The 23,787-nt window shown below is 40.9% G+C and overlaps 1 protein-coding gene across 1 annotated transcript; it reads right to left on the bottom strand.

The window, feature by feature from the left end:
- Positions 1–103: 103 nt before the first annotated feature.
- casq2 (calsequestrin 2) lies at positions 104–6,642 on the bottom strand. Its single transcript, XM_075479512.1, has 11 exons — positions 6,140–6,642; positions 4,016–4,100; positions 3,804–3,904; positions 3,578–3,689; positions 3,061–3,134; positions 2,846–2,976; positions 2,676–2,721; positions 2,540–2,594; positions 2,051–2,151; positions 1,824–1,898; positions 104–1,736 (listed from the first exon to the last, which is right to left on the bottom strand). The coding sequence occupies exons 1-11, from the start codon at positions 6,374–6,376 to the stop codon at positions 1,437–1,439; spliced, it is 1,317 nt and encodes a 438-aa protein (XP_075335627.1). The 5' UTR covers positions 6,377–6,642; the 3' UTR covers positions 104–1,436.
- Between the last annotated feature and the right edge of the window lie 17,145 nt (positions 6,643–23,787).

Here is a 23,787-nt window from a genome sequence, read left to right as displayed (position 1 = left end):
AGTTTCACAAATAGAGAAAAACAAACATGTAGCTTCACAAGTGATTTGTCTTGATCATGACTACTGCTAATTCACAGAGGCTTTGTAGGTATTTGTAACTTCATTTTGGTCTTAAATTATCTTTATTTGTTGTCGTATCAATCACGCATACAGGAAAAATGCATATTTCTATCTTAATTCTTCTTTTAGAGCCATAACATTAGCGTACATTTGTGCTTTTATGTGAATAGAAAGCTTACTTTTCCCTTAGATACATTTTTTTTTAAAACAGTGGGTGACAATTACTGATATATAGTGGACAAGTTTGAGATCACAACCATCCCAAATGTCATTAACACACCATCTAGCAACGACTGCATCCACATTGGTAGGCTACATTACCTGTGAAGGAGAAAACAAGCAAAACTGGCCTGGCTCTGAACAGTTTTGTTCTTCATCAGTAAATTCTCTCTGTGAAAAAGACACACCAATATGTATTCTTGTTTTCTGCCTACTTATATCCTAAAATGGCTTTGCCTCTTCATGTTTTAGCTTCTTTAACGAGGTCGATTCATGCGATACTTCCTGTTCTTACATTGCGTATGATCCTCCATTTCTCGATTGTGCACCCCCCTCTGACTGATTGTATGTCTATCCAACTGCTTCCTGAGGAATTTTGGTGAACACTCGAACAGCTCTTAAAAACAAAAATTAACCAAGATGTTCCACACTTATTTGCATTAGTCAGGTGATGCCCATTGGCATCACAAGGTATCGGGTGGGTTGCATATTTTCATTAACATTCATCCATCGGATCAAAACAAAGTCAGTTGGCAAGTTACCCCTGTCTGCAACATTTGATCACTGGGGCCAGCGACAATAAGGAAAAAGTTGACCAACGACTGTTACCATGGGAACTGCTTCATCTCTGCACTGCAGCTTGTAGCTGTAACAGATATTTAGTGGAGTAAATACAAATCTTCAAAATTGAGAGTGGCAAACACATTTCAAATAAGACCTCAAAATTGTGCCGCACAAGGACAGTAAATGTACATTCAATGATGGAGCTGTACCTTGCGTTCAAGTTTTAATCCACTTGCTGCTTCACACTTGGATGAAGCGTGATGTCAGATGCTTTCACAACAAGAAAAGATTCATTTGTTGTCAAAATCCTTGATATCATCAGTTTGTTATGAATAGTCAGTCAAATTCAATTATTCATTGATCACCACATCTGGTCCAGATATGTAAATCTGTATCCCTTTTTTCAATTTTAAATCCCAGAAACTTATTCCAGGTTTATTTACATGGTCAAAAATCACAGACAACAAATATTAAAATGACTTAAAATCTTCAGCAGGCGCATATTCAGTACAAGTGTTGAGTTATTTCTTCATGAAATGTTGTAATATACAGTCTGACTGAAGATGCAGGATTTAATACTCTCTGGTTATGATTTATTCTTCATCATCATCATCATCATCTTCGTTATCATCACCATCTTCCTCTCCGTTATCATCTTCTTCATCATTGTCATTATCTCCCTCATCATTGTCTTCATCATCGTCATCATCGTTGTCATCGTCGTCATCGTCGTCATCATCGTCATCGTCGTCATCATCATCATCATCATCGTCGTCGTCATCATCATCTTCTGTGTTGACTTTGCCAGAGAGCACATCTTCAATCCAGTCCTCCAGTTCCTGAGCTGTGGGAAGGTCCTCCTCATCCTCCATGTCCATCCACACGCTGTCCGCCTGCACACACGCACACACATGCACAGAGGTCAAACAATGTCTGGAAAAACATGTCATGGCAACCACAACAGGTTGTCAGGAACTTACATCCGTAACATTGACGACTCCAATCTGTGGTCTGAACAAGTCCACCTTGAAGGTCTTCTCCCAGTAGGGAAGCATCTGAAAGGGGATAGCGGGGGGGGGGACATGTCAGACATGGAAACTGTGGTCCAAATGCAGTGTCTTTCCATTTTTTTCTTTTCTGTTTCAAATCTTTTCAAGTCTGCCTGGGTTTGTGTCTGTCCATCTAAGCTAAGAGACATCAGGCTCACCAGGGGGAAGTCATCAGGATCAATCCAGATGATGCTGAGATCAGGGAGGTGAGTGTTGTCTCTGGCCACCTCTTTTAAGATCTCCAAGAACTCATAGCCATCTGGAAGAAAGCAATTTCTCATAACAACAATCTATATCCCTTTTATTGCATGTGTTAAAATGTATTGTGGTCTCCCAGAATATTTTGTAATTGACTGCTGTGACTTTCTGGAGCCTTCACCAAATGTTTCAATTCTTACAAGATATCTCTGGATACATTACAGTTTATAACTATTAGATACCACAGTGAAATTCACCCAAGATGAATATACGCATTTCTATTTGTTTTTACCAGCTTGAATCATTTCAGTTCTTATGTACGCATAAGCTTTTTAACATTGGGTTGCCAATTACTTGGGTTCGTGAGCATAATAAAGTCACAAACTGCTCTCAAAATAAGACTTCTGCAGCAACTATCTGAAGGATTCCATGATATAAAACATTCATACCAGGGTCCTCTTCCTCCGCAAAGGCTACAATGTGGATACCCTCAATATCATCCTCCTGACCAGAGAGAAACATCAAATTATTATAGATTTATATGTAGGGGAGAAAAAGCTAGAATAATCAAGGTTCTTCACTCACCCAGGTCTCAAACATATCTTCAGCACGCAGCTTCCTCAGGGTGGGCCTGACAACACAGAAAACATCAGATGTGAGTCAATGTGTTTATAAAGCAGATCTAAAAATATTAATCCTGCAATTACAAAGCTATTCAGATAAATGCACAGTTGGAGGAGCTGCTCTTTGTTTACCGTCTGTGTTCAGTTATGAATTCCACCAGCTCCTCCTCAGAGTGTGGCTTGCCTGGGATGGTGACGGGCTCCTCCATGAAGGGCTCATAGAAGTCTACCTCATTTATCTTTAGAGTCAGCTCCTTAGCCACCTAAAGCAGCAAACAGAGATCACTCAACAACAACAAAAAAAAGATAAATTCTCTGTGTAATTGTTGCTTTTGTTTGTAACTTACAGATTTTTCAAATGTGGCAAAAAATCTAATGTAGGGCTGAAAATGCTCTGCAGCTTCTTTAAATGCTTCATAATCTAAGGAGAAAAACAAAGAAAGAAGTTATGTACAGAACAGTGTTGTTATATCTCATGATTTTTTTTCTTATACTCTTGTTTTCATGATCACAGATCAGTTTGTCCTCTCTTCATCTGTTGTATACTTGATGTTCGCACATCAGGGAGCGGAAATAGCTAAACTTTGACCTCAGGGTAATGCTCCCACAGATGGTCAGATGGGATGTGGCCGCAGCTCATTCCTGTGAGTAAACTATAGACCCAGTCTCTCTACAGCATGTGAGAGGACTGTGGCAGCTGTGTTAGCAGCAATGGTAAAATTGGATCTGTAAATCCATGGAGACGAGGGGGTTAAACTGTTCTCATGTTATAATGAAGGGCACAGAAAGTCCACTGCTCATCCATCTAACAGTGCAATGAGCTGTGCTCGGGCCACAAAAGATCATGCAAACAAAAGCACTCACGCTCAGAGTCTTCACTCTTGAAATAACCAATGAGACGGATGTCTTCCTCCATTCTGTCAAAGGCTCTGAGCTCTAGAGCGTTGTCTATAATCTCCACTGGCTCGTCCAATAGCTAGAGACAAACCGAAGAAAGAAGATTAGACGGAGCCACAGTGAGCTTGTAACATGGGCAAGACTGGACTTTAGCTAAACTGCTGGAAATCTACTGTGAAACAAGACGACTCACGTCCAACAAGAACTCCGCCAGAGTGTTCGCAGAAAGATAACCATCAAACTCTATCACCCTGTCGTCCTTAAAAACATACAAACTTCCCTCCTCCTCCAAGCCTGCAGTCAAAGGAAAGGATATGTTGTAACAATAATTCATTGACTGCTCAGGTTTTTGAACTCCAAAGCTGTGATCAAAGGAAGTCAAAGTAGATGTGTATATGTACTCACCTAGTTTCTTTGCCACCTTTACATCTTTGTGCGAGTCAACCATTCCAAAGCCAATGTCCTTCTCTTCCATAACCTGAGCTACAAGCTGAAGCCAAGAAAGATGTATCATGTAAGTATAGTATTATTAGTATTAGTCTGCAAGAACAGGGATTAAGTCTGAGGACAAGGGGGTGACGAAACAAAATCACGATCAATCATTTTTAGTGATGAGTTCTAGAAACAAAAATGTCAGTTCAGTTAAAACATTAAGACACAGAGGGTTTCATTGTGAACAGAAGCTTGACAGCAGCACCAAAGTTGGCAATGTGACAGAGGTGCCCAAGCTGCCCCATAGCACAGGGATACAGTTACATAATCATCCAGCCTGCCTCGTTCTAAATATAACCAGAGTAAGAGTATACTCTATGTAATTGTTCTGGCAATTGTTGTATGAAGTACAGTAGAGAAGCTCTGGTAGTATTTGACTTCTTCTTCCACAAAGGTTGGAAAAAGATGATTAAGTTAAAGGTATTGTGTGCTGATTTGAAAAAAAACCTACACACACAAGTTGATCGTGAGTGGATTAGCACACAAGGACATCCACACATGTGAGCATATGTGGTACAATGTATATACTGCACCTTGTTTCACACTATCTCACTTATTGACAGTTGCAGGCTGAAATGTACCATCTAATATAGCGAAATTTGGCTCATTACCTGTACCTCTGTTCACATATAATGTCTTACAATAAATAAGAATATGAATTTGACAATCAAAATGTGCCCAGTTATATAACTAGCTTGAAATGTTCCATCCACCTATTTAATTTCTATACCCACTAAATCCAAATCAGGGTTGTGGGGGGCCTGGGTGATAGGCAGGATACACCCTGGACAAGTTGCCATGCCATCACAGGGCTGACTTGAAATGTTGCTGTCTTAGTCAGCAGCAGACATACACGAAAAATACAAGTGAAGACACAGATTATATAAAAATGGTTCCATTCAAACCAGAACTTGAGTAAATATCCTGAAAAGTTTCTACATAGCAGCTGTAAGAAGAATTTTTGCTTCCACATATTTAGATGTTCCCTGGTCCAAAAATCAGAAGCGTAGGAGGCCGTCCCCTGTCTGCAAAGCCCACTCTGCTCTGAGTGGTCTACCCTGCAGGCCTGAACAGGCACCGCCCTCCATCCTACATCAGCTCAGCTTAAGTTCAAAATTCAAGAGGGGGAAATGAGAAACTACAATACATATTTCTGTCAGTGGTTTCAAATTTGAATTAATTTAGTCATGACTACATCCTATTTTCGAAGTATTTTGCCACCTTTTGACAAAAGATAAAGAAAAATGACCTCAAGCTGATTAAAAACTGCAGAGGCGTCGGCAAATCTAGGATACTGTGCACAAATCAGTTGAGATGTTGCACCCTTAATTTACCAGGAACAGTCGCTTCAATCAGCGGTGGCAAATTCCTTGCATGTGGTGTCATAGATGTCTGATTTTCAGAACTGCCCACCCGTGTTGTCTAAAACTAGTGAAGCTAATATCGGGATTGCACGTCGGGGCTCAGATTACCTTCAACAGGTCAAATTGGAACTCACCCTCAGCTATGTGTAACATGAGACGGGCCAATGTGCACAGTTTCCTTCTATTGGGTATCCAAACAGAGAGATTTAATATGTCTAATTGACTCTATTAATTAGTTTCCTGATTAAAACAAAACACCTACAAGTCTTTTTTATTCTTTTGCCCACCATAGAGGAGAAGGTGGCTGTGCCCTTCAGCTCAGAAATACTCATGAGCTCTTGGCCTATTTCTGCCATCAGAGGAGAGCCACAGGGTGAACACAATTCAAGCATTTCTATGTGATGGAGACACACATTGCATTAGGCTGAAATTAATCCCAAGTGACAGAGATGCAGCTCACTGGAAAACTGTCCTCCTTAAGTAGATACACACTGACCTTGAGGAATCTCAAAACACACAACACCTTGAAATGGAAAGTTCTGCAGTATCTCACAACATGTCTTTTATGTGGAGCCATTTGACTGGATCATTATTATTGAACTAAACCATGTCATTTTCTTTTTCTTTTTTCCTTTTCCTCCATGCATTCATTTCCCTCCTCCTCATACTTTACCTCCAGCACCAACTCGGTCATCTGGAATTTTTTCTGCAGCTCCTTGTTGTCTGGTATGGGCTCGTGGTAATACAGGCAGAGCATGTTGTACTTCTTCAAGGCTTTCTTGTAGTTTTTGTCATTGATATCAAGAACACGGTCCTGCCCATCGTAGCGTGGGAACTCAAGGCCCTTCTCAGCCGGCGCAAGAGTCACAAGGCTCAGGCAAGGGAGCAAAAACAACCACAGGGAGAGCATGGTCCAGAGTACCACACACCCCTAGAGAACGATTTTGTTTCAGTGAATGAAACTGCACAACTGGAGACGTCACCCAAGGCCTGTGAAGGGATGGGGAATTGCTGCAGGAGGGATTGAAGGTAAAAAGCGGCCTGTCAATGGGAGTTCTCGGGCATCTCCAAAGAAATCCAACAACTTCCTCATAAACAGTCCTGCTGCGATCACTCCTTCACTTCTTCTCACTGTGGACAAAAAGACGAAAGAGAACGGCTGCCAGGTCTATGAGGTACTGGTGGGTGGATACCATACATAGCAGCACTTCTCTCCCCCCTACGCATGCAGGACAGGCCCATTTTTAGGAGACCAGTTGTTTGAAAGCTAAAAATAAAACGACTGCAAGTGAGAAAGGGAAATAGCAAAGGATGATAGTTGGGGTTCATTTAGTACAGTACTTGCTCCCTCTGATGATTCTTTGAGGAATTCCGAGATGTGCGAGGAAAAAATATTGGACGATTCAGTTATCTTGAGGTGTTAAAGGACCAGAAACAGTGACCATAGTGGGTGCTAGAGTAGAAAGCAGTGTGTTGTAAGTGACAGCTCAGAGGACAACTTGCCAACAGGTGTGAAATGAGCAATTCAGACATTCTGCATGTATTATGTTTGGTCACCCATCTGGTACTATGAGTCTGATATATTCAGTGTACTATCTAACCCTGTTTACCACTGCTATCTCTATAGCAACTTTTGCTATCATAGGTGTGGGTTGCCATGTCTGATTAGTCACTCATAACTTATTGTACCTTATTTTCCCTTTATTTCACCCTTTGAAAACCTACAATTGCCCCTAACTCTAAGATTTTCCATTTCAAGTTCACTCTTATATCCAACCTAAACTGCTTCTGTCTACACAACTGACAAAACAGAGGCAGCTGCACCTCTATTTTGGTCTTTTTTTGATCTTTGCTCTCATCTCAAGCACATTTGTCAACGTGCACAGGGTGAGGGGTTCTGCTGCCCTCTGCAGGTAGAAACACACAAGCTGCTGAATATGTGGAGCCACAGTCACAAAACCCCTGCAAATTAGGGCACATGTGTTATTGCAGGGAAAAAACAACGTGCAAGCTGACTCACAGGCTTGGCCAATGGAACTAACCTGTCTGTAGCATGATTTATTTATCCAGTTTGGTCAGGCAAAGAACGTCTTGTGACATGAGAAGCATCTGACTTTCCCTGTCTTCAAGTGTGCTCCATAAATGTTCAGTGGGGTTGAGGTCAGGGAACTCCACGCAGAGAGAATTTCCACACAGTAAGCACTCGCTCAAATTCTTTGGTGTCAAAGTTACAGAAAATGTGAGGTGTGCTTGAGCTCATTGTACGGCTGCGGTATGGATTTTTAATTTCTTTTTTTTCCACAGAAACATAAACCAAACGGTGCATCATGTCTCTGAAAAATGGGGAAATCGTCAGGGTGGAATTAATGCAGGCCTGGTGTCCAACTCCAGAATAGGCTTGGTACAATATGAGAGTTTGAACTGTTATTATAATCAAGTAAAGTTACCCTAAAAAAATCTAAACAAAGAGTTGAACGACTACTTTATTACAAGGAAATTGTTGAAATTCTTTCAATGAAGTTTATTTGAAAAGAATTCAAAAGAGTTAATAAGTCATCAAGTCTGCTTAAACACAAGCCTCTTTTTCTGCCACTTATCTCAATCTTAGATTCCTCAACAACAAGGTTATTTTTTCAATCTTTTATTAAATGCTGGCAAGACTTGGTCTTGTTCCTCCATGTGGTTTAAAGACAAAAACTCATCTTCTAAGACCCCAACAGCCTTGCTTTGACAGAACGCTAATTGCGGCCTTGTTTTTTTCTTATGTCTAGTCACTAGTATGCACGGCAGTAGTGTTGAGTGAAGGGGCAGAGGCTATAAAAGGGCACGGAGAGTTTATTTGGGTCCCTCTTCTTGACTTGACATGCCTGAGAGCAGTGTTTCAGAAGCCTTTGTCTGTTTATTTGAGTCATGTTTGGTGAGGATCACAAAACTGGGAGTGGTTGCTCAAGAAAAACAGACAAGATATAATGTCTAAACAGGAGAAGTTATTTAAATTCATATGCATTTCTTGGATGGTTAACAGTGTGCTTTATACAGCTTTCAGTCACCTGCATGTCTCTGATGTCCCTGGTGCTCCAGCCTACCAGGTATACTTCTTCTTTTTACCTAAACTTGTTCGGACAATGTTTTTATTTTATTTATTTGTTGTTATTTTTACCAGTATAGCATCAGAGGTGCTAACCACTGTTTTCCCCACTTTTAGTTTCTGGAGTTTTCTTTGCTGACCAATTGAATGGACCTTTCTTTGTTTGAGATATTTTGGCTGTTTGTTTTTGTGTGGTCCATGTCTTTGTTGGTCTGCTGAACATATCTTAATGGAAATATTGTTCCCCTCCACTTTGTGATAACCAGCATTTACACTGACAATTCAACCTTTTAAAGCATTTTATCTTTTTGTAAATAAAATGTATATTTGTATTAGTATAGTGGTGTCTTGTGCAGGGTCACATCCAAGCACCTATTTGCTTCAACATAACTATTTGACCACGGTTAGAAACCGTCATCTTGGTGGAAGAATGGAAAACATATATAAATATATACTAACATAAATATATACTCATAGTAAATATGAAAAGCCTGGGTTGTTGGTTTTAATAGAGGGGGCATAAGCTTGAAATTGTTAGAAAAAAACAAAATGCTGATTTTTCCTTTGGCTGATAAAGGAAAGGGAGGGATGCAAAGTCATTCAAACTGGCACACACACACATTCGCAAACTTTTGATGTCATTATAACGGAAGGAAATTTGTTTTTTTAAGACTGACATGACTTGTTTGCGAATTATGTTTGAATCATTTGTAATTTCTGATCTGTCCATGCAGAGGGAGCACGAGTCATTTCTGATCGTCTCTCTATAGAAATTGTACGGCTACTTACTCTAGGTGGCAGTATAATGCAACCCATTTGAGAGCCATAGTCACACAGACTTACATTTTTTCATGTGAAACGTCAGTGATTTCCACATAATCAAGAAAACATTGCTTACCCCCCTGTTCTGCAACAAAACAGAGGCCTGCTACATGTTTTTATAGTAACAAACTCACATGGAGTCCTCTGTTTTTTGTTTTTTTTAAAAAGGTGATTTATAAGGTAACAGTGTCAGCAGCCATAGAGATAACTTGTCTCCAAGGACATCTTAGCCTTGTATCTGTTTCATATTTCATATTCTGATTTCTGAGGGGGGGTTGACAACCTCCACCTCTGATCATACCCATATCACGTAAGCCTTCATATGTAGTGCCAGTGGGTGGAGGCTGATTTCTTTCACTGTTACGTGAAATATGCGAAAGATGGAACCGTGTGAGTAAAAACACACATACATACAGCGAAGTAAAACTGAAAATGGGTGTAAAATTTCACAGCCTAAAAGAGAAAAAGACTACCGAAGGAGAAAAAGCAAAAACATTGACAGTAAGACCCTAACCGGAGATAACTTTAGAGGAATACATCCTATAAAGTGTCTATTCTGTCCTCATATGACACAAAATATTTAAAAAAAGGTAGAAGGAATAGTATCTACAGTGCAGATGTAGTGCGATCCTTGTATAAAAACTGGATAATTCCCATGGACCAATTTCATGAAAATGTGATTTTCCACAGTCAAATGTTCAAACCTTCCGCCAATCTACACAATGACCCTGGAATTTTCCTGTGTTTGTCTTAATCCCTGGTCAGTCTTCAGCAGACTCAGTCTGGCGAAAGCTCATTCCAACACAATCTGTGTGGAATAAAACTGACAGCAGGGATGCTTTTTGCAAAAAATTATCCAGATACTGCATAACTTTCAAGAGTACCAGTATCTTTCCTACTTCAGGTTTGAAATTGAATGACAGATTAGCAAAGTTTATCAGACAAAAGAAGTCTTTTAAGGTATTTAACACTCAATAAAGCAGTCTGTGCCCAAATATTATTCTTTATCGTTTTATAATACAATATAAGTCCAATAAGAGAAAAATGGTTTTCACGACCTGGCAAAATTTCCATAAAGAGCGTCTTGTTGTGTCTTGTAACTTGCAAAGCAGCTGGATTCTTGTGAGATTTATGCGATCAAGATGAATCTATAGTGCCAGGCTTCAAGCTGCAAGCTTGTGGTCAGGGTACAGTGGTTTGGACCATGCAGCGCTCTACTCTGCCAGTGACTGGAAGGTTTTGGGAGGGACAAGAATCAGCATTGTAGCTCTTTAAGACGTTAGCGTGGAGACTTCTAGCATCAGAACTGGGTGAATATCTTCATTTCAGTAAAAGTGAGGAATCAAAATGAGCTGAAGGTTTTACTCATCTACAGTTGGCAGAAAGGCTGGATCACATCTTTGAGAACGTGCCTGACGTTTGAGAATCTAGGGATGATCAGAGATCTTTTCACACTTGAGAATTTTCCCAAGACTTTAAGCATTTACATTTGCACCGCATTTAATCAGGATACGATAATAAAACAAAATGAAAAAAGATGATTCAAACAAGTAGTGTACTCACAACCCTGTTTTTCCTGTTCAATGTTAAAAGAGTCGTCGTTCAAGAAGAAACACACCTCAAACCTTCAATTAAAGCACTTGCCCAATATTGTGAAGGTTCCCCTCATGGCAAAACCTGCTCTGACAATTTGTGGCTTAGACTTGCTCCGTCACATCCACCAGATTCTCAGTGGTGGGGAGTTGGGAGACCGAGGAAACATTCTAAAATCTTTGTTCAATTCAATTCTTTTTTTATTTATATAGCGCCAAATACAACAACTTTCATCTCAAGGCACTTAAATAATAAAGTCCAATTCAAGCCAATTGGAATTCAATTCATTGTAATCAATTGTTGTGTTCCTCATCAACAGTTTTTTGGAACATTGTCCTGCTGGATTCAGGGCTGCTGCCATTGGGTAGCATGTGAGCTCAGTCTAAAACAATTTTTAGGAGGGTGGTGTGTGTCAAAGTTACATTCGCATGAATGCCAGCATGGTTTTGACGAAAACAGCAACACAGCCTCTTAGTATTTGCAACAGTATTTTCTACATTCAGATATGGCTCTTTGAGTAATTATTCTGCCCCTCTTTTACTATGAAGAGTAGAATACCAGTCAGTGACTGAAAGAAAAATGTTTTAAAAAGCCCATATAATGTACTTATTTGAGTAAATTAAAAGTGTGACGACAATGTTTAAGTCAGTGACAGTGAAGTCATGACTGCGATGCCGCAGTATTTTTCCATACTCTCATAAGATTTCTGCCTTATGCTCTCACTCTCGCACTCCCCGGCATGGGTCACTCCTGTAATCTTACTGACCTGCTGGAAAGGAAATCACACCTGACCAGAGATACTGTGACTTACTGTCACAACTGTGACAAATTGAGTATTGTGTTGGAAGTTTCAGATGTGTCTGCAGTGGTAGCAGAAATGATGTGTAAATGATGAGTAACTTTGTCTTAAGTTACTAAAAGCTCGCGGCAGCTTCGGCAGTGATGAGAAGCGCATTTTTCAGTCCATATCTCTAACTTCCAGAGACCCATTGCGTTTTAGAGGGGACCACTATTATTCAGTTGCTTCTGCACTGGAACAATGAGCATAAACATCCAGGTAAATCAGGAAAACCTTTAAGACCCTTTCAGATATTTTTTCTTTCTTTTTAAATGTTTTTTTTATTATTACTATTATTATAACAAATATCCAGAAATGAAGATGGCTGGTTTAAGGAGTTTTAAACAACATCCTCAGTACTTTGCATTTTTCCAGATAAATTCATTAGACTGAGCCAGCCCTCTGGCAAAAAAACCTGAAATATTTCCACATGATGCAGCTGAAAGAGCTGTGATGTCATGTCATTGTTAAGGAAACCTGAAGAAAAACCTGTTAAATTACAGGCTCTTGGATGATACAATTTAATTTGATGCACTTTAGTAGAAAAAAAGCTTCTTCTGAGTTTTATAGGCATTCTACCAACAGGATGATATCTGCTGTAAACTGCCTCCCATGTTTGTTCTGTCATATCTGTGGAATGAGGCTATTAGTCAAAGACAGACTAAATCAAATGTTATAGCTGATCATTTAGAATTCAGATTAGTAAAATATTCCTTATGTGTCTGACAGACTGCAGAAAGCTTTGTAGGGTCTGCTTTTAAGAGTGTTGCATCAGAAGACGGTCGTTCTGAGGCAAAGTTATTGTTTGGTGTTTCATTCAACAGAAGAGAGGGTAACTGTAAAAACTGTTCATTTTTATTGATTCCAGCACCAAAGCAGCATGTAAAATGTAAATGCAAACATTTTTTTAAACACATCATTTAAGAATAATGTCTTTAAAGAACAACACTGTCCCACTGGTTGTCTTTCAGTCCCAATTGTCTGCGTCTCGTCTGGACTGTGTTATTTCTGCAGGTGTAGGTGAGCAGATCTTCTTCTCTGTGTGTCTGTGAGGAGCTTCACACACGGAGACGGCTTCATCTGTACGGCTCGGTGTGGGATGCTTTTCATCGTTTCAGCTGGGGCCGATCCATAGTCCGGTGTCTGGGAGCAGATTTGGTGCTGGAGTGTGTTCAGGGGACGGCTGTGCTGCTGGAGCTTCCTGGGACTGGTCCATGTCCACTGTGGTGCTACAAGGGAGACAGAAAGAAAGTCCTGATTTAAGCTTAAAGGCATGGTTGGTAATCCTGTTCAGAAACACATTTTGTAATACTGGGTGAAATGGTCCGTCTGTCCTGAGAGAAATCTATACAAGATGTATTTAGAAAAAGGGACGAAAATAATCAGACCTCTGTGGCAGCTGCAGGACTGAGAAAAAGCTGACCAATCCGAGATCAGCGTCCCGCTGATCTCGGATTGGAGCGCCTACAAAAACCAATCAGATGCCTCTGCTTTCTGCCTACGCCCCCCTCTGTCGGCTCCCTGCTCCGTGTGCGCATGCGGTTCTACCGGCTTTGGATGAAGCACTGACGGAATGGGGAGGGGGGGGTGGAGCTTAGAGGAGGGGACACTTTCGAATCTTGCTAGCTCTCTTGCTAGCTCTCTAGGATTACCTACCATAGCTTTAAGCATAACTTTGTGACAATTTGTCATCTTTTGTTTTTAAAATAGCAGCTTGTTTCTTTTCTTTTTCCTATAATATCAGCTAATATCCTCTAACTGTAGTATATAATGTGCCTTTTAACTGATCACGACTTTGTGACACTAAAAAGGACCTACCCCAAGTCCTCCTTTATTTCTTTTTTTTTTTAACATCAGCTTCTCTCATCCGGCTGGGAGCTCCTCGTCGTCACGGAAACCCTGGGTGCATAACGGCAATGTCGGGTCTACAGTCTCTCTCCTTCGGACCTGCGCTGGAGTCTTCTCTCATCCATGATCACCTCGGTAAAACACAGCAGGAAAAATTAAGGAAAAACTGCACAAGTACTCAACATGTGGGAGCCAGCACACAGTGATTTCTGTAGATTTTGTTCATTAGTCAGACAGAATCATGCACTCACCTGTTTTGCACAATACGTTACCTGCGGTAGCTCAGGTGTTCCAGTTTGTCCTCCGTTGGTGTCAGAGTTGTTGTTTCTTTGCCATCAGCAGGAAGCCACAGAGGCTCAGGCCAGCGTGACATGTGTTCACACAAAAGAGGAACATCAGAGGTGGACACTTTATTAATCCTGCGAGGGGAAATCCTTTAACTTCCCCTCGCAGGATTAATAAAGTACTTTGATTTGAATCAGGCCTGGATCAGAAGGAGGGACCCCCTCCTGACACTTAGCCTGTGAAGACAGTTCCACCTTCCTGTACTTATATGACTGTGACATTACACAGGTAGCAGTGAAGAGAATGCTTACTATTATATCTAGTTTGCAAATTAATTACAAAGCCGAGTCCTGCAGATAAACCGGTTTGTAACACTCGCTCACAGTGCTATCTTTTGCCTAAAAAAATTCCAAAGGTGAGTTCAGTGCGTCCCCCTCTTTCTCTCTGACATGCAGCAACCACTCAGTCAAAGCGATAACTACCAGGTGACCACGACACCGTAACGCACTATGATGATTCCACCTTAGAACAGAACACAAGTTTTATAAACCATACGTAATCTTTTACATCCCTCAATATTTCCACTCGGCCCCCGAAGTGTTGTCTGACTCTAACCCAACATCAACACCAGAGTTTGGGTGCCTTGCCCAAGGACACTTCGACATCTGAACTTGAGGATGTGGGGATCAAACTACCAACCCTTTGATTAGTGGATGACCCGCTCTTTCTCCTGACACACTGCCACCCCGTCTCTCACTCTCTCGCAAGCTGTCATTTATCTCTTTGAGGTCTCACCGACAGGTGAACGGAACATTTGATAACCGATCCACGGGTCAAATAAATCTAATGTTATCAGTAAATGGTCAATATGTATCAGAAATTCTACATTTTTGAATAAATACACATTAGGTTTCCCCCTGAATAACAACCTACACATGATATTTCATATTAGTTTTGGGTCTTCTTCTTTTGTCTGCACCTGTGCTTTGCTACTCTGTCCATTCATCTTCCTGCCATGTTACTTATTTGGAACGCCACTCTTTGACTCTCTCCTGTGATTTTATATATTCCTGTTCTTCATTAGCTCAGACCAGTTATAGTTAAAGCTCACTTTATTTGCCATGCCTGCCTTCTGTGCCCTGCATTTGAGTCCTCTTCCTACTACACACACGACATTCTCATGACATTTAGTATTAAAGCATTACATTGGCTTGGTGCAAGACGCTACCGCAGGCTGTGCCAGCCCTGCCCAATGTAAAACACCACTCTAAAATATTGTATTCCAAAATCTAGCGACCGGATAAAGAAAGACCCTGGTGCAAGACGCTACCTAAGGCATTACCAGTCCAGCTAGACTCAAATGTTACCTCCTAAAGTTTAAGAAAACAAAATCTAGCGACCGGATAAAGAAAGACCCTGGTGCAAGACGCTACCTAAGGCATTACCAGTCCAGCTAGACTCCAGTTACCTCCTAAAGTTTAAAAGAACAAAATCTAGCGACCGGATGAAGAAAGACCCTGGTGCAAGACGCTACCTAAGGCATTACCAGTCCAGCTAGACTCCAGTTACCTCCAAAAGTTTAAAAGAACAAAATCTAGCGACCAGATAAAGAAAGACCCTGGTGCAAGACGCTACCTAAGGCATTACCAGTCCAGCTAGACTCAAATGTTACCTCCTAAAGTTTAAGAAAACAAAATTTAGCGACCGGTAAAGAAAGGCGTCGGATGACAACTTTAGTCTTAGTCGCTGCTCTCATCCCATCTCGCCCTCTTAACATCCCAGCCTAGACTCTGTGGGAAGCTGAGGCCAGAGGTTGAGGGAGGTGGCTTTGGAGAGAACTGCTCCTCCCCAAAGCTCTACTCACAACTCTTCCTCGGCCTCTTGGCATCGGGCTGCGATTCTTCGCTTTCCTCCCTGCTCCTCTTTCTGGAGGTGCCAGGGCCAGAAGCGGAACAATCGGAGTCCTCTGCATCGCTTTCCTCCAGATCAGACCAACAAACTTCTCCCTCAGAGGACGAGTACACTGAGCCCTCACTAGAACAGCTATCTGTAACAGAGTCCTCTGTAGCGCTTTCATCCAGATCAGACCAACAAACTTCTCCCTCAGAGGACGAGTACACTGAGCCCTCACTAGAACAGCTTTCTGTAACAGAGTCCTCTGTAGCGCTTTCATCCAGATCAGACCAACAAACTTCTCCCTCAGAGGGCGAGTACACTGAGCCCTCACTAGAACAGCTTTCTGTAACAGAGTCCTCTGCATCGCTTTCGTCCAGATCAGACCAACAAACTTCTCCCTCAGAGGGCGAGTACACTGAGCCCTCACTAGAACAGCTTTCTGTAACAGAGTCCTCTACATCGCTTTCCTCCAGATCAGACCAACAAACTTCTCCCTCAGAGGGCGAGTACACTGAGCCCTCACTAGAACAGCTTTCTGTAGCAGAGTCCTCTACATCGCTTTCCTCTAGATCACACCTACAAACTTCTCCCTCAGAGGGCGAGTACACTGAGCCCTCACTAGAACAGCTTTCTGTATCAGAGTCCTCTACATCATGAACAATACCCCAAGTCTCAAAATAATCGGCTACCAACCAAGAAGGAACGTCAGGGAAGTCAGGGACGTCACCAAAAGGGAAGTCAGGGACGTCACCAAAAGGGAAGTCAGGGACGTCACCAAAAGGGAAGTCAGGGACGTCAACAAAAGGGAAGTCAGGGACGTCACCATCATTATAAACTACACCAACAGGACCTCTCAGCACGTTCTCATCATCTGAGGAGACATAGATAACGAGACTGTTACCGTCATCTTCGTCGATGATGTGGGGCAGCTCGGGGAATCCCTCAGCTGCAGGACGCTCTCCGATGTAGCCAAGACCTGTGAGAAAGAAAGTTGAATTGCAAACATTTTAGTACTTTCTTTAAAGGATGTGCTGAAACACCACATGTAAATAGTGGTTTATCAGAAGTGTGCATATGCGTATGTTTATGTGTTGAAGCAGATTAAATTGAGAACTGCATCTCTAGGATATATATGCTTAAAAGAAAAAAAACAAAAAAAAAACAACGCAGATTCTTAGGATTTTAAACGTTTTTCTAGCACAACCACGAAACATGGAGAACAGCGAAGAAAAAACCCACACATAAACAAGTACACCAGCCAGTGACCTTCACATTCTGACAGGCAACAATTCATGCAGGAAGCTCACATAAGACTCGACTTTGCAACCGGTTTGATAAACACACACACACACACACACACACACACACACACACACACACACACACACGAGAACGCCAGTACCAGACATGCAGCATGCACCATCAACACTTAAAACACTTAACACTCAACACTTAAATTTGCCTTACCATAGAAATAACACTTATTTGGTTCAACACAAACAGCATACATAGTGCATAAATATAGGGGACCTCATTTTGAAAAACCCAAAGCATTTTTTTTAGAGGGAAAAACAACACAACGCCCAGATGAAACAAGTTCAAAGGAAGGCAGAAGTTAAAAAAAAAACTAAACAGGGCAACGGGGTGAATGTACAAAAATAAAATGACTTTCATCAGTACAAAAATGAGTAGAGGAGGCACACAAAGCTGCTTGCTCACTTATAACAGATCCAATTATGGTGTATTTTGATAAAAAACAGACCACAAAGTGAAATTTCATATATCACGTAAACTCAGCTGGTTGACGCCGGGACGTTCTGACGTCTGTTCAGAAAGCTTATTTTAATAGTTCCATAGTTTCCATAGTGACCAACGACAACAAAAAAAATGCATTTAGAGCATTTTACAAAAAAACCTAAGTCGCCATTTTGTTTTCTAAACTTTCGAGACAAAATTGGACAAAACAGATGATCTCGACCAAAGAATAACATTCTTTTTAAATCACTAAACCGCCATTAGGCTATAACATTCTTCACTTTTCCCGTGAATTCAAATAAACGCGGACCAACTTTATGCTACATCCAGAAACTTTAGTGTAAACCAATGATGTTGCCAAACTGGGAATTTCTGTCTCGACGACCTTTATATCCACCAAAGTGATGGCTCCTATAAGTGCCATAACAGACAATATTCCTATTTTGGGGGAATTAGTTATTTCTAATGAAATAAATCATTCATATGAAGGAAAAACATTCATTTAATTTTGCTCACCGGTTGGACTCAGTGTTCCGACCAGGTGTTCCTCTCCGAGTTCTTGCATCATTTCTGGTTGAGTTTTTCTTCTTCCTTCGGTGATTTTCCAACTTTTTCAGCAATAAAAGGCCGAGCAGGTTTTTTACCAAAGCTTTATGGATGTTCAGTCCAAGTTCAGGTAAAAAGGAAGGAAGTAAAGAACGCAGCGGCCTTTTATAGGTAATCGAACGCGTTCCGTTCTGTTTCCATGACTTTTCCAGACGAAAGCACGCAACTACGTGTGCGTGAGACACGTTTTCATGATAACTTGCCAATTTATTTGCGCTTAAAAAGTGATATCAAAATCGTTCAGGAGATATTAACTTGCAGCAGCTGATGTCTCCACACACATAGACGCCATGACATGCCATGCCACATCATTTTGAGCCAAAGAATAGCCGATATGATAATCCCCCCAGTATTAATTAGTATCTCCAATCTAATTAAATAAAAATAAAAAACGAGTACAGACCGCTCAGTCAATGGCATGTACCCATAGAAAAAATACACACACATCACACAACCTGACTATCGACTGCTAACAACCATGATCAGTAACCTACACAAACCCAGACACATAATGGCTCGGCGGCCAGCAGTCGGATAAACCAATGAAGTGAATCAATCCTGTGAAAGAATGGAAACAAGTGAATGAAACCTGCACTCACCCATTATGAAGTTAACTCTGTCAACCCCTCCATAACCTGCTCAGCCAACTCCTTGACGTCGGGTATGGTTGGTAACGTTAATACGGCGGCTAGCATTAGCAACGAGGCTGCTAGGCTTGCTAAATCTTCTGCAAATCATCTTAAATCACATTTATAGTAAGTAGAGGTCTTTTGAAATTAATAGTATCATCTTAGAATACTTAAATGAAAAGAAACAAGCCAATTGAATAACAAATGTCATGGAGAGTGTTTTGAGTTTTTAAAGGCATTTTGTCACAAGGCCAGCATCGAGACAGTTTTTGTGCTTGTTTGTACTGTTTTGTTTTTGTCTCTTGTTTGTATGTTTGTTACTTTTTCCTTCCCCTTGCACGGTCACCTCTGGATCTGCTTACCTGCCACTCCACACCTGCCCTGCTGCTTCAATCAAGCCACCTGGTTCCCATCAGCTCATCACCCAGTCTGTATTTAGTTCCTGTCCTACCTTCAGCCTCTGCCGGATCGTCATTCTGTCTCACGGTTTGTCGAAGTGACTTCTAGCCAAGCACAGTCTAGTACTATATCCGTTGCTAATAGAAATCTGTTTTGTTCAGTTTCCGGATCTACCTGTGGTCCTGGCTGCCTGTCAGCCTGCCAGCTTGCCTGCCAGCCCAGCCATTCCCTCAAACTAACCTGCAGCTACAGTGAATCCTCGCTGTAACGCGGTTCACCTTTCACGGTCTCGCTGCTTCACGGATTTGCATCGTGCATTGTGTTCTGCATTCTGATTGGCTAAACAGTCTCTCGCTTCTTTTCTACCTGTGTGTCAATAACGTTGCGGTTTAATATGTACACGTACACGTTCATTACAGTTCTCAAACATAATCGATGGTGGCATGTCGGTATATAAAAATCTTTTTGCCCACAAGAAAAAAGAGCGACAACAACTACCGATATGTTCTTCCCTCGAAAAAACACACCTGCTCCGCAGGCATTAGAAAAAAAAAAATCTACAGAGCGGAGTCAGGATGCAGCGGCTCAGTCAGAAGAGCAGTGAAATACACGTGAGTCACTATTTGTCCAACTGTACTTTGTATTTTTTTTCATAATCATTTTTCATTTTCTCCCGTTCTAATCCAATGACTCGGGTCGCGGTGGGGCGGTGCTGATCTCCACAATTTGAAGCCTTCAGTTCGTATTGATGATGAAAATGATTATTTTACAGTAGGCTACAGTAGTTATTTAAAAAAAAAAAAAACGTTTATACAGTACTTTTGTTTGTTAAACATATGCTTGGGCCTGTAAAAAGGTTTTGTTCTTTGGTTTCAATGTATTATGGAGTATTTCATTGTATAATAATTGTAAAAAAAAAATAAAGGTTACTACTTCACGGATTTCGCCTATCACGGGTTCTTTTTGGAACGTAACCCCCGCGAAAAACGAGGGTTCACTGTATTTTCCCCTGGACCCCCTCTCCAGCCCATACCCCCTTGGACCAGAGCCCAAACTCCCCACACCATCCATCAATAAACTTGTTCTTTGTCAGTTGGTGTCACATTTGAATGTTTCAGCAGCAGATCTTTGCAGGTAAAGTGTGTTGTTTCCAGTGAAATGTTTCCCTCAAGATGCAAGATAAGATAATTAAATTCAGGCATTTAGGGAAACATTGCAGTCTTCACTATTTCCATAAAACCTCACCCACTTTCTGAAAGCTGTGGCCATGAGGTCTCATGTGAGATGAGTAATAAAGACAGTTTTTCACCACACACTGTTACATATAAGAATGAGAGGCATTGATAAGGTTTGCTTCGTTACATTTAAACTCAGCTGCTTTTACAGTGTCTTGCGAAAGTATTCGGCCCCCTTGAACTTTTCAACCTTTTGCCACATTTCATGCTTCAAACATAAAGATATGAAATTTAATTTTTTTGTAAAGAATCAACAAGTGGGACACAATCGTGAAGTGGAATGAAATTTATTGGATGTGTCAAACTTTTTTTAACAAATAAAAAACTGAAAAGTGGGGCGTGCAATATTATTCGGCCCCTTTACTTTCAGTGCAGCAAACTCACTCCAGAAGTTCAGTGAGGATCTCTGAATCATCCAATGTTGTCCCAAATGACTGATAAATAGAATCCACCTGTGTGTAATCAAGTCTCCGTATAAATGCAGCTGCTCTGTGATAGTCTCAGGGTTCTGTTCAAAGCGCAGAGAGCATCATGAAGACCGAGGAACACACCAGGCAGGTCCAAGATACTGTTGTGGAGAAGTTTAAAGCCAGATTTGGATACAAAAAGATTTCCCAAGCTTTAAACATCCCAAGGAGCACAGTGCAAGCAATCATATTGAAATGGAAGGAGTATCAGACCACTGCAAATCTAACAAGACCCGGCCGTCCCTCTAAACTTTCATCTCGAACAAGGAGAAGACTGATCAAACCAAAATCAAACTGTTTGGCCACAATGCAAAACGATATGTTTGGCGTAAAAGCAACACAGCTCATCACCCTGAAAACACCATCCCCACTGTCAAACATGGTGGTGGCAGCATCATGATTTGGGCCTGCTTTTCTTTAGCAGGGACAGGGAAGATGGTCAAAATTGATGGGAAGATGGATGGGGCCAAATACAGGACCATTCTGGAAGAAAACCTGTTGGAGTCTGCAAGAGACTTGAGACGGGGACAGAGATTTATCTTCCAACAAGACTGATCCAAAACATAAAGCCAAATCTACAATGGAATGGTTCACAAATAAACGTATCCAGGTGTTGGAATGGCCAAGTCAAAGTCCAGACCTGAATCCAATCGAGAATCTGTGGAAAGAGCTGAAGACTGCTGTTCACAAACGCTCTCCATCCAACCTTACTGAGCTCGAGCTGTTTTGTAAGGAAGAATGGGCAAGAATTTCAGTGTCTCGATGTGCAACACTGATAGAGACATACCCCAAGCGACTTGCAGCTGTAATTGCAGCAAAAGGCGGTGCTACAAAGTATTAACGCAAGGGGGCCCAATAATATTGCACGCCCCACTTTTCAGTTTTTTACTTGTTAAAAAAGTTTGACACATCCAATAAATTTCATTCCACTTCACGATTGTGTCCCACTTGTTGTTGATTCTTCACAAAAAAATTAAATTTTATATCTTTATGTTTGAAGCCTGAAAGGTGGCAAAAGGTTGAAAAGTTCAAGGGGACCGAATACTTTCGCAAGGCACTGTATTTGCCTGTATGTCATAAAAACAACTCACACTTTAGCAATCTCCTTATCAACAGCTGACACTTCACACCCCAGTGACAGTGTTTTTGATTAGTCACTAATCAATAATTTAGCTCAGTGGTCAGTTTGACACAGACAGACAGGAAAAAGCCTCCCTGGCGTTAGTTTCATTGATCCATAGCCATTATGTTTTCGACCTTAGACCTTGTTTCTTCCTGCTGCTATTTTAAAAGGAGGTAAATGTTTCCTTTTGCTATTGAAGCCCTGTTCCATGGATTTAAGCCAGAATCCCAGGCATGCCACCATAGTTTGGTCTGGGCTGTGCATGGGAACGCTAGGAATGCACTGACTATGTCTTTGCTGTATATTTGAAAGGTCACACCACATTCCCTACATGGCTGCTTCCGTTGTTACCCCAATGATAATGACCAGCAGGGGCATTTTCAAACCTTCAAAGTGTTTGAAAATGTGATAGCCGAACAAACACAGAGGCAGAAAAATAAACAGAACTCTATATATTGAGCTTTCTTTTTTCTTTTGATTTTGTACTTTAATTGCAAAACTTATTATGGTACATCTAATATATAAATAATTATGTTTACAAACCACATTATTTCATTGAATAATACACCAACTGTTGAAACTGAGAAATGTTTTTACATTTTATGATTCTATTTATTTTTTCTTATCTATTTATTTATATTTGATTTGATCCAAGCAACGCAATACAAAAAAAAGCTGGCAAATTTATGTCTGTTTTGCCTCACCTCTTCTTTTAACAACACTCTCTAAATGTTTTGAAACTGAACTGGCTGAATTTCTGTGGTAGCGTCATGTTTTCAGCGGAGGACTGCAAGCAGCTCAATTTAAGACAAAGCAATGCTGATTTTTGCAACATTCAGTTTGTTGTTTGGAAACCTGAACATATCATTCAGCATTAATGGTACTATTACAAATGTACAAGTTACCAATGCTACTTGCGTAAATGTACTCTAAGACCACCATCGATGCTGGGTTTTTATCTATATGCCAATAACTAAGTGGATGTTCCTGCTCCTCATTTGGCTGAGGATGTGTGGTGTCCCTGATTTACAAGAACATTTCTGACTTGTGTATATATATAAAACCTCTCCTCGTTTTTACTGCTGCAAAAACCAATCATGTTACTGCCCGCTGCCTAACCTTTGCCTTTCCTTTGTGTCCGTCTTTCAAACTTTTAAAAGATTCTTTGAACATTGAAATAAATAAATTGCAATGAAAGATAAAAAGCTTTGTTATGTAGCAATGAGTGTCTAGACTTTTAACATACCTTGTTTTTTAGATAAGAACTTTAAGAGGAGTTGGTTTAACATTCTGCATGTATTATGTTTGGTCACCCATCTGGTACTATGAGTCTGATATATTCAGTGTACTATCTAACCCTGTTTACCACTGCTATCTCTATAGCAACTTATGCTATCATAGGTGTGGGTTGCCATGTCTGATTAGTCACTCATAACTTATTGTACCTTATTTTCCCTTTATTTCACCCTTTGAAAACCTACAATTGCCCCTAACTCTAAGATTTTCCTTTTCAAGTTCATTCTTATATCCAACCTAAACTGCTTCTGTCTATACAACTGACAAAACAGAGGCAGCTGCACCTCTATTTTGGTGTTTTTTGATCTTTGCTCTCATCTCAAGCACATCTGTCAACGTGCACGGGGTGAGGGGTTCTGCTGCCCTCTGCAGGTAGAAACACACAAGCTGCTGACTATGTGGAGCCACAGTCACAAAACCCCTGCAAATTAGGGCACATGT

This window comes from Odontesthes bonariensis, chromosome 12, assembly GCF_027942865.1.
Source record: "Odontesthes bonariensis isolate fOdoBon6 chromosome 12, fOdoBon6.hap1, whole genome shotgun sequence".
Classification (NCBI taxonomy): domain Eukaryota; kingdom Metazoa; phylum Chordata; class Actinopteri; order Atheriniformes; family Atherinopsidae; genus Odontesthes; species Odontesthes bonariensis.
This window is presented reverse-complemented; position numbering and strand designations above follow the sequence as displayed.

Coding starts and splice junctions, on each gene's coding strand:
- casq2 (XM_075479512.1), bottom strand. CDS start 6,376: ATGCTCTCCCTGTGGTTGTTTTTGCTCCCTTGCCTGAGCCTTGTGACT. Junction 2,595..2,675: donor AAGATATGTTTGAGACCTGG/GTGAGTGAAGAA, acceptor CTCTCTGGTCAG/GAGGATGATATTGAGGGTAT. Junction 2,152..2,539: donor TGCGGAGGAAGAGGACCCTG/GTATGAATGTTT, acceptor GCTTTCTTCCAG/ATGGCTATGAGTTCTTGGAG.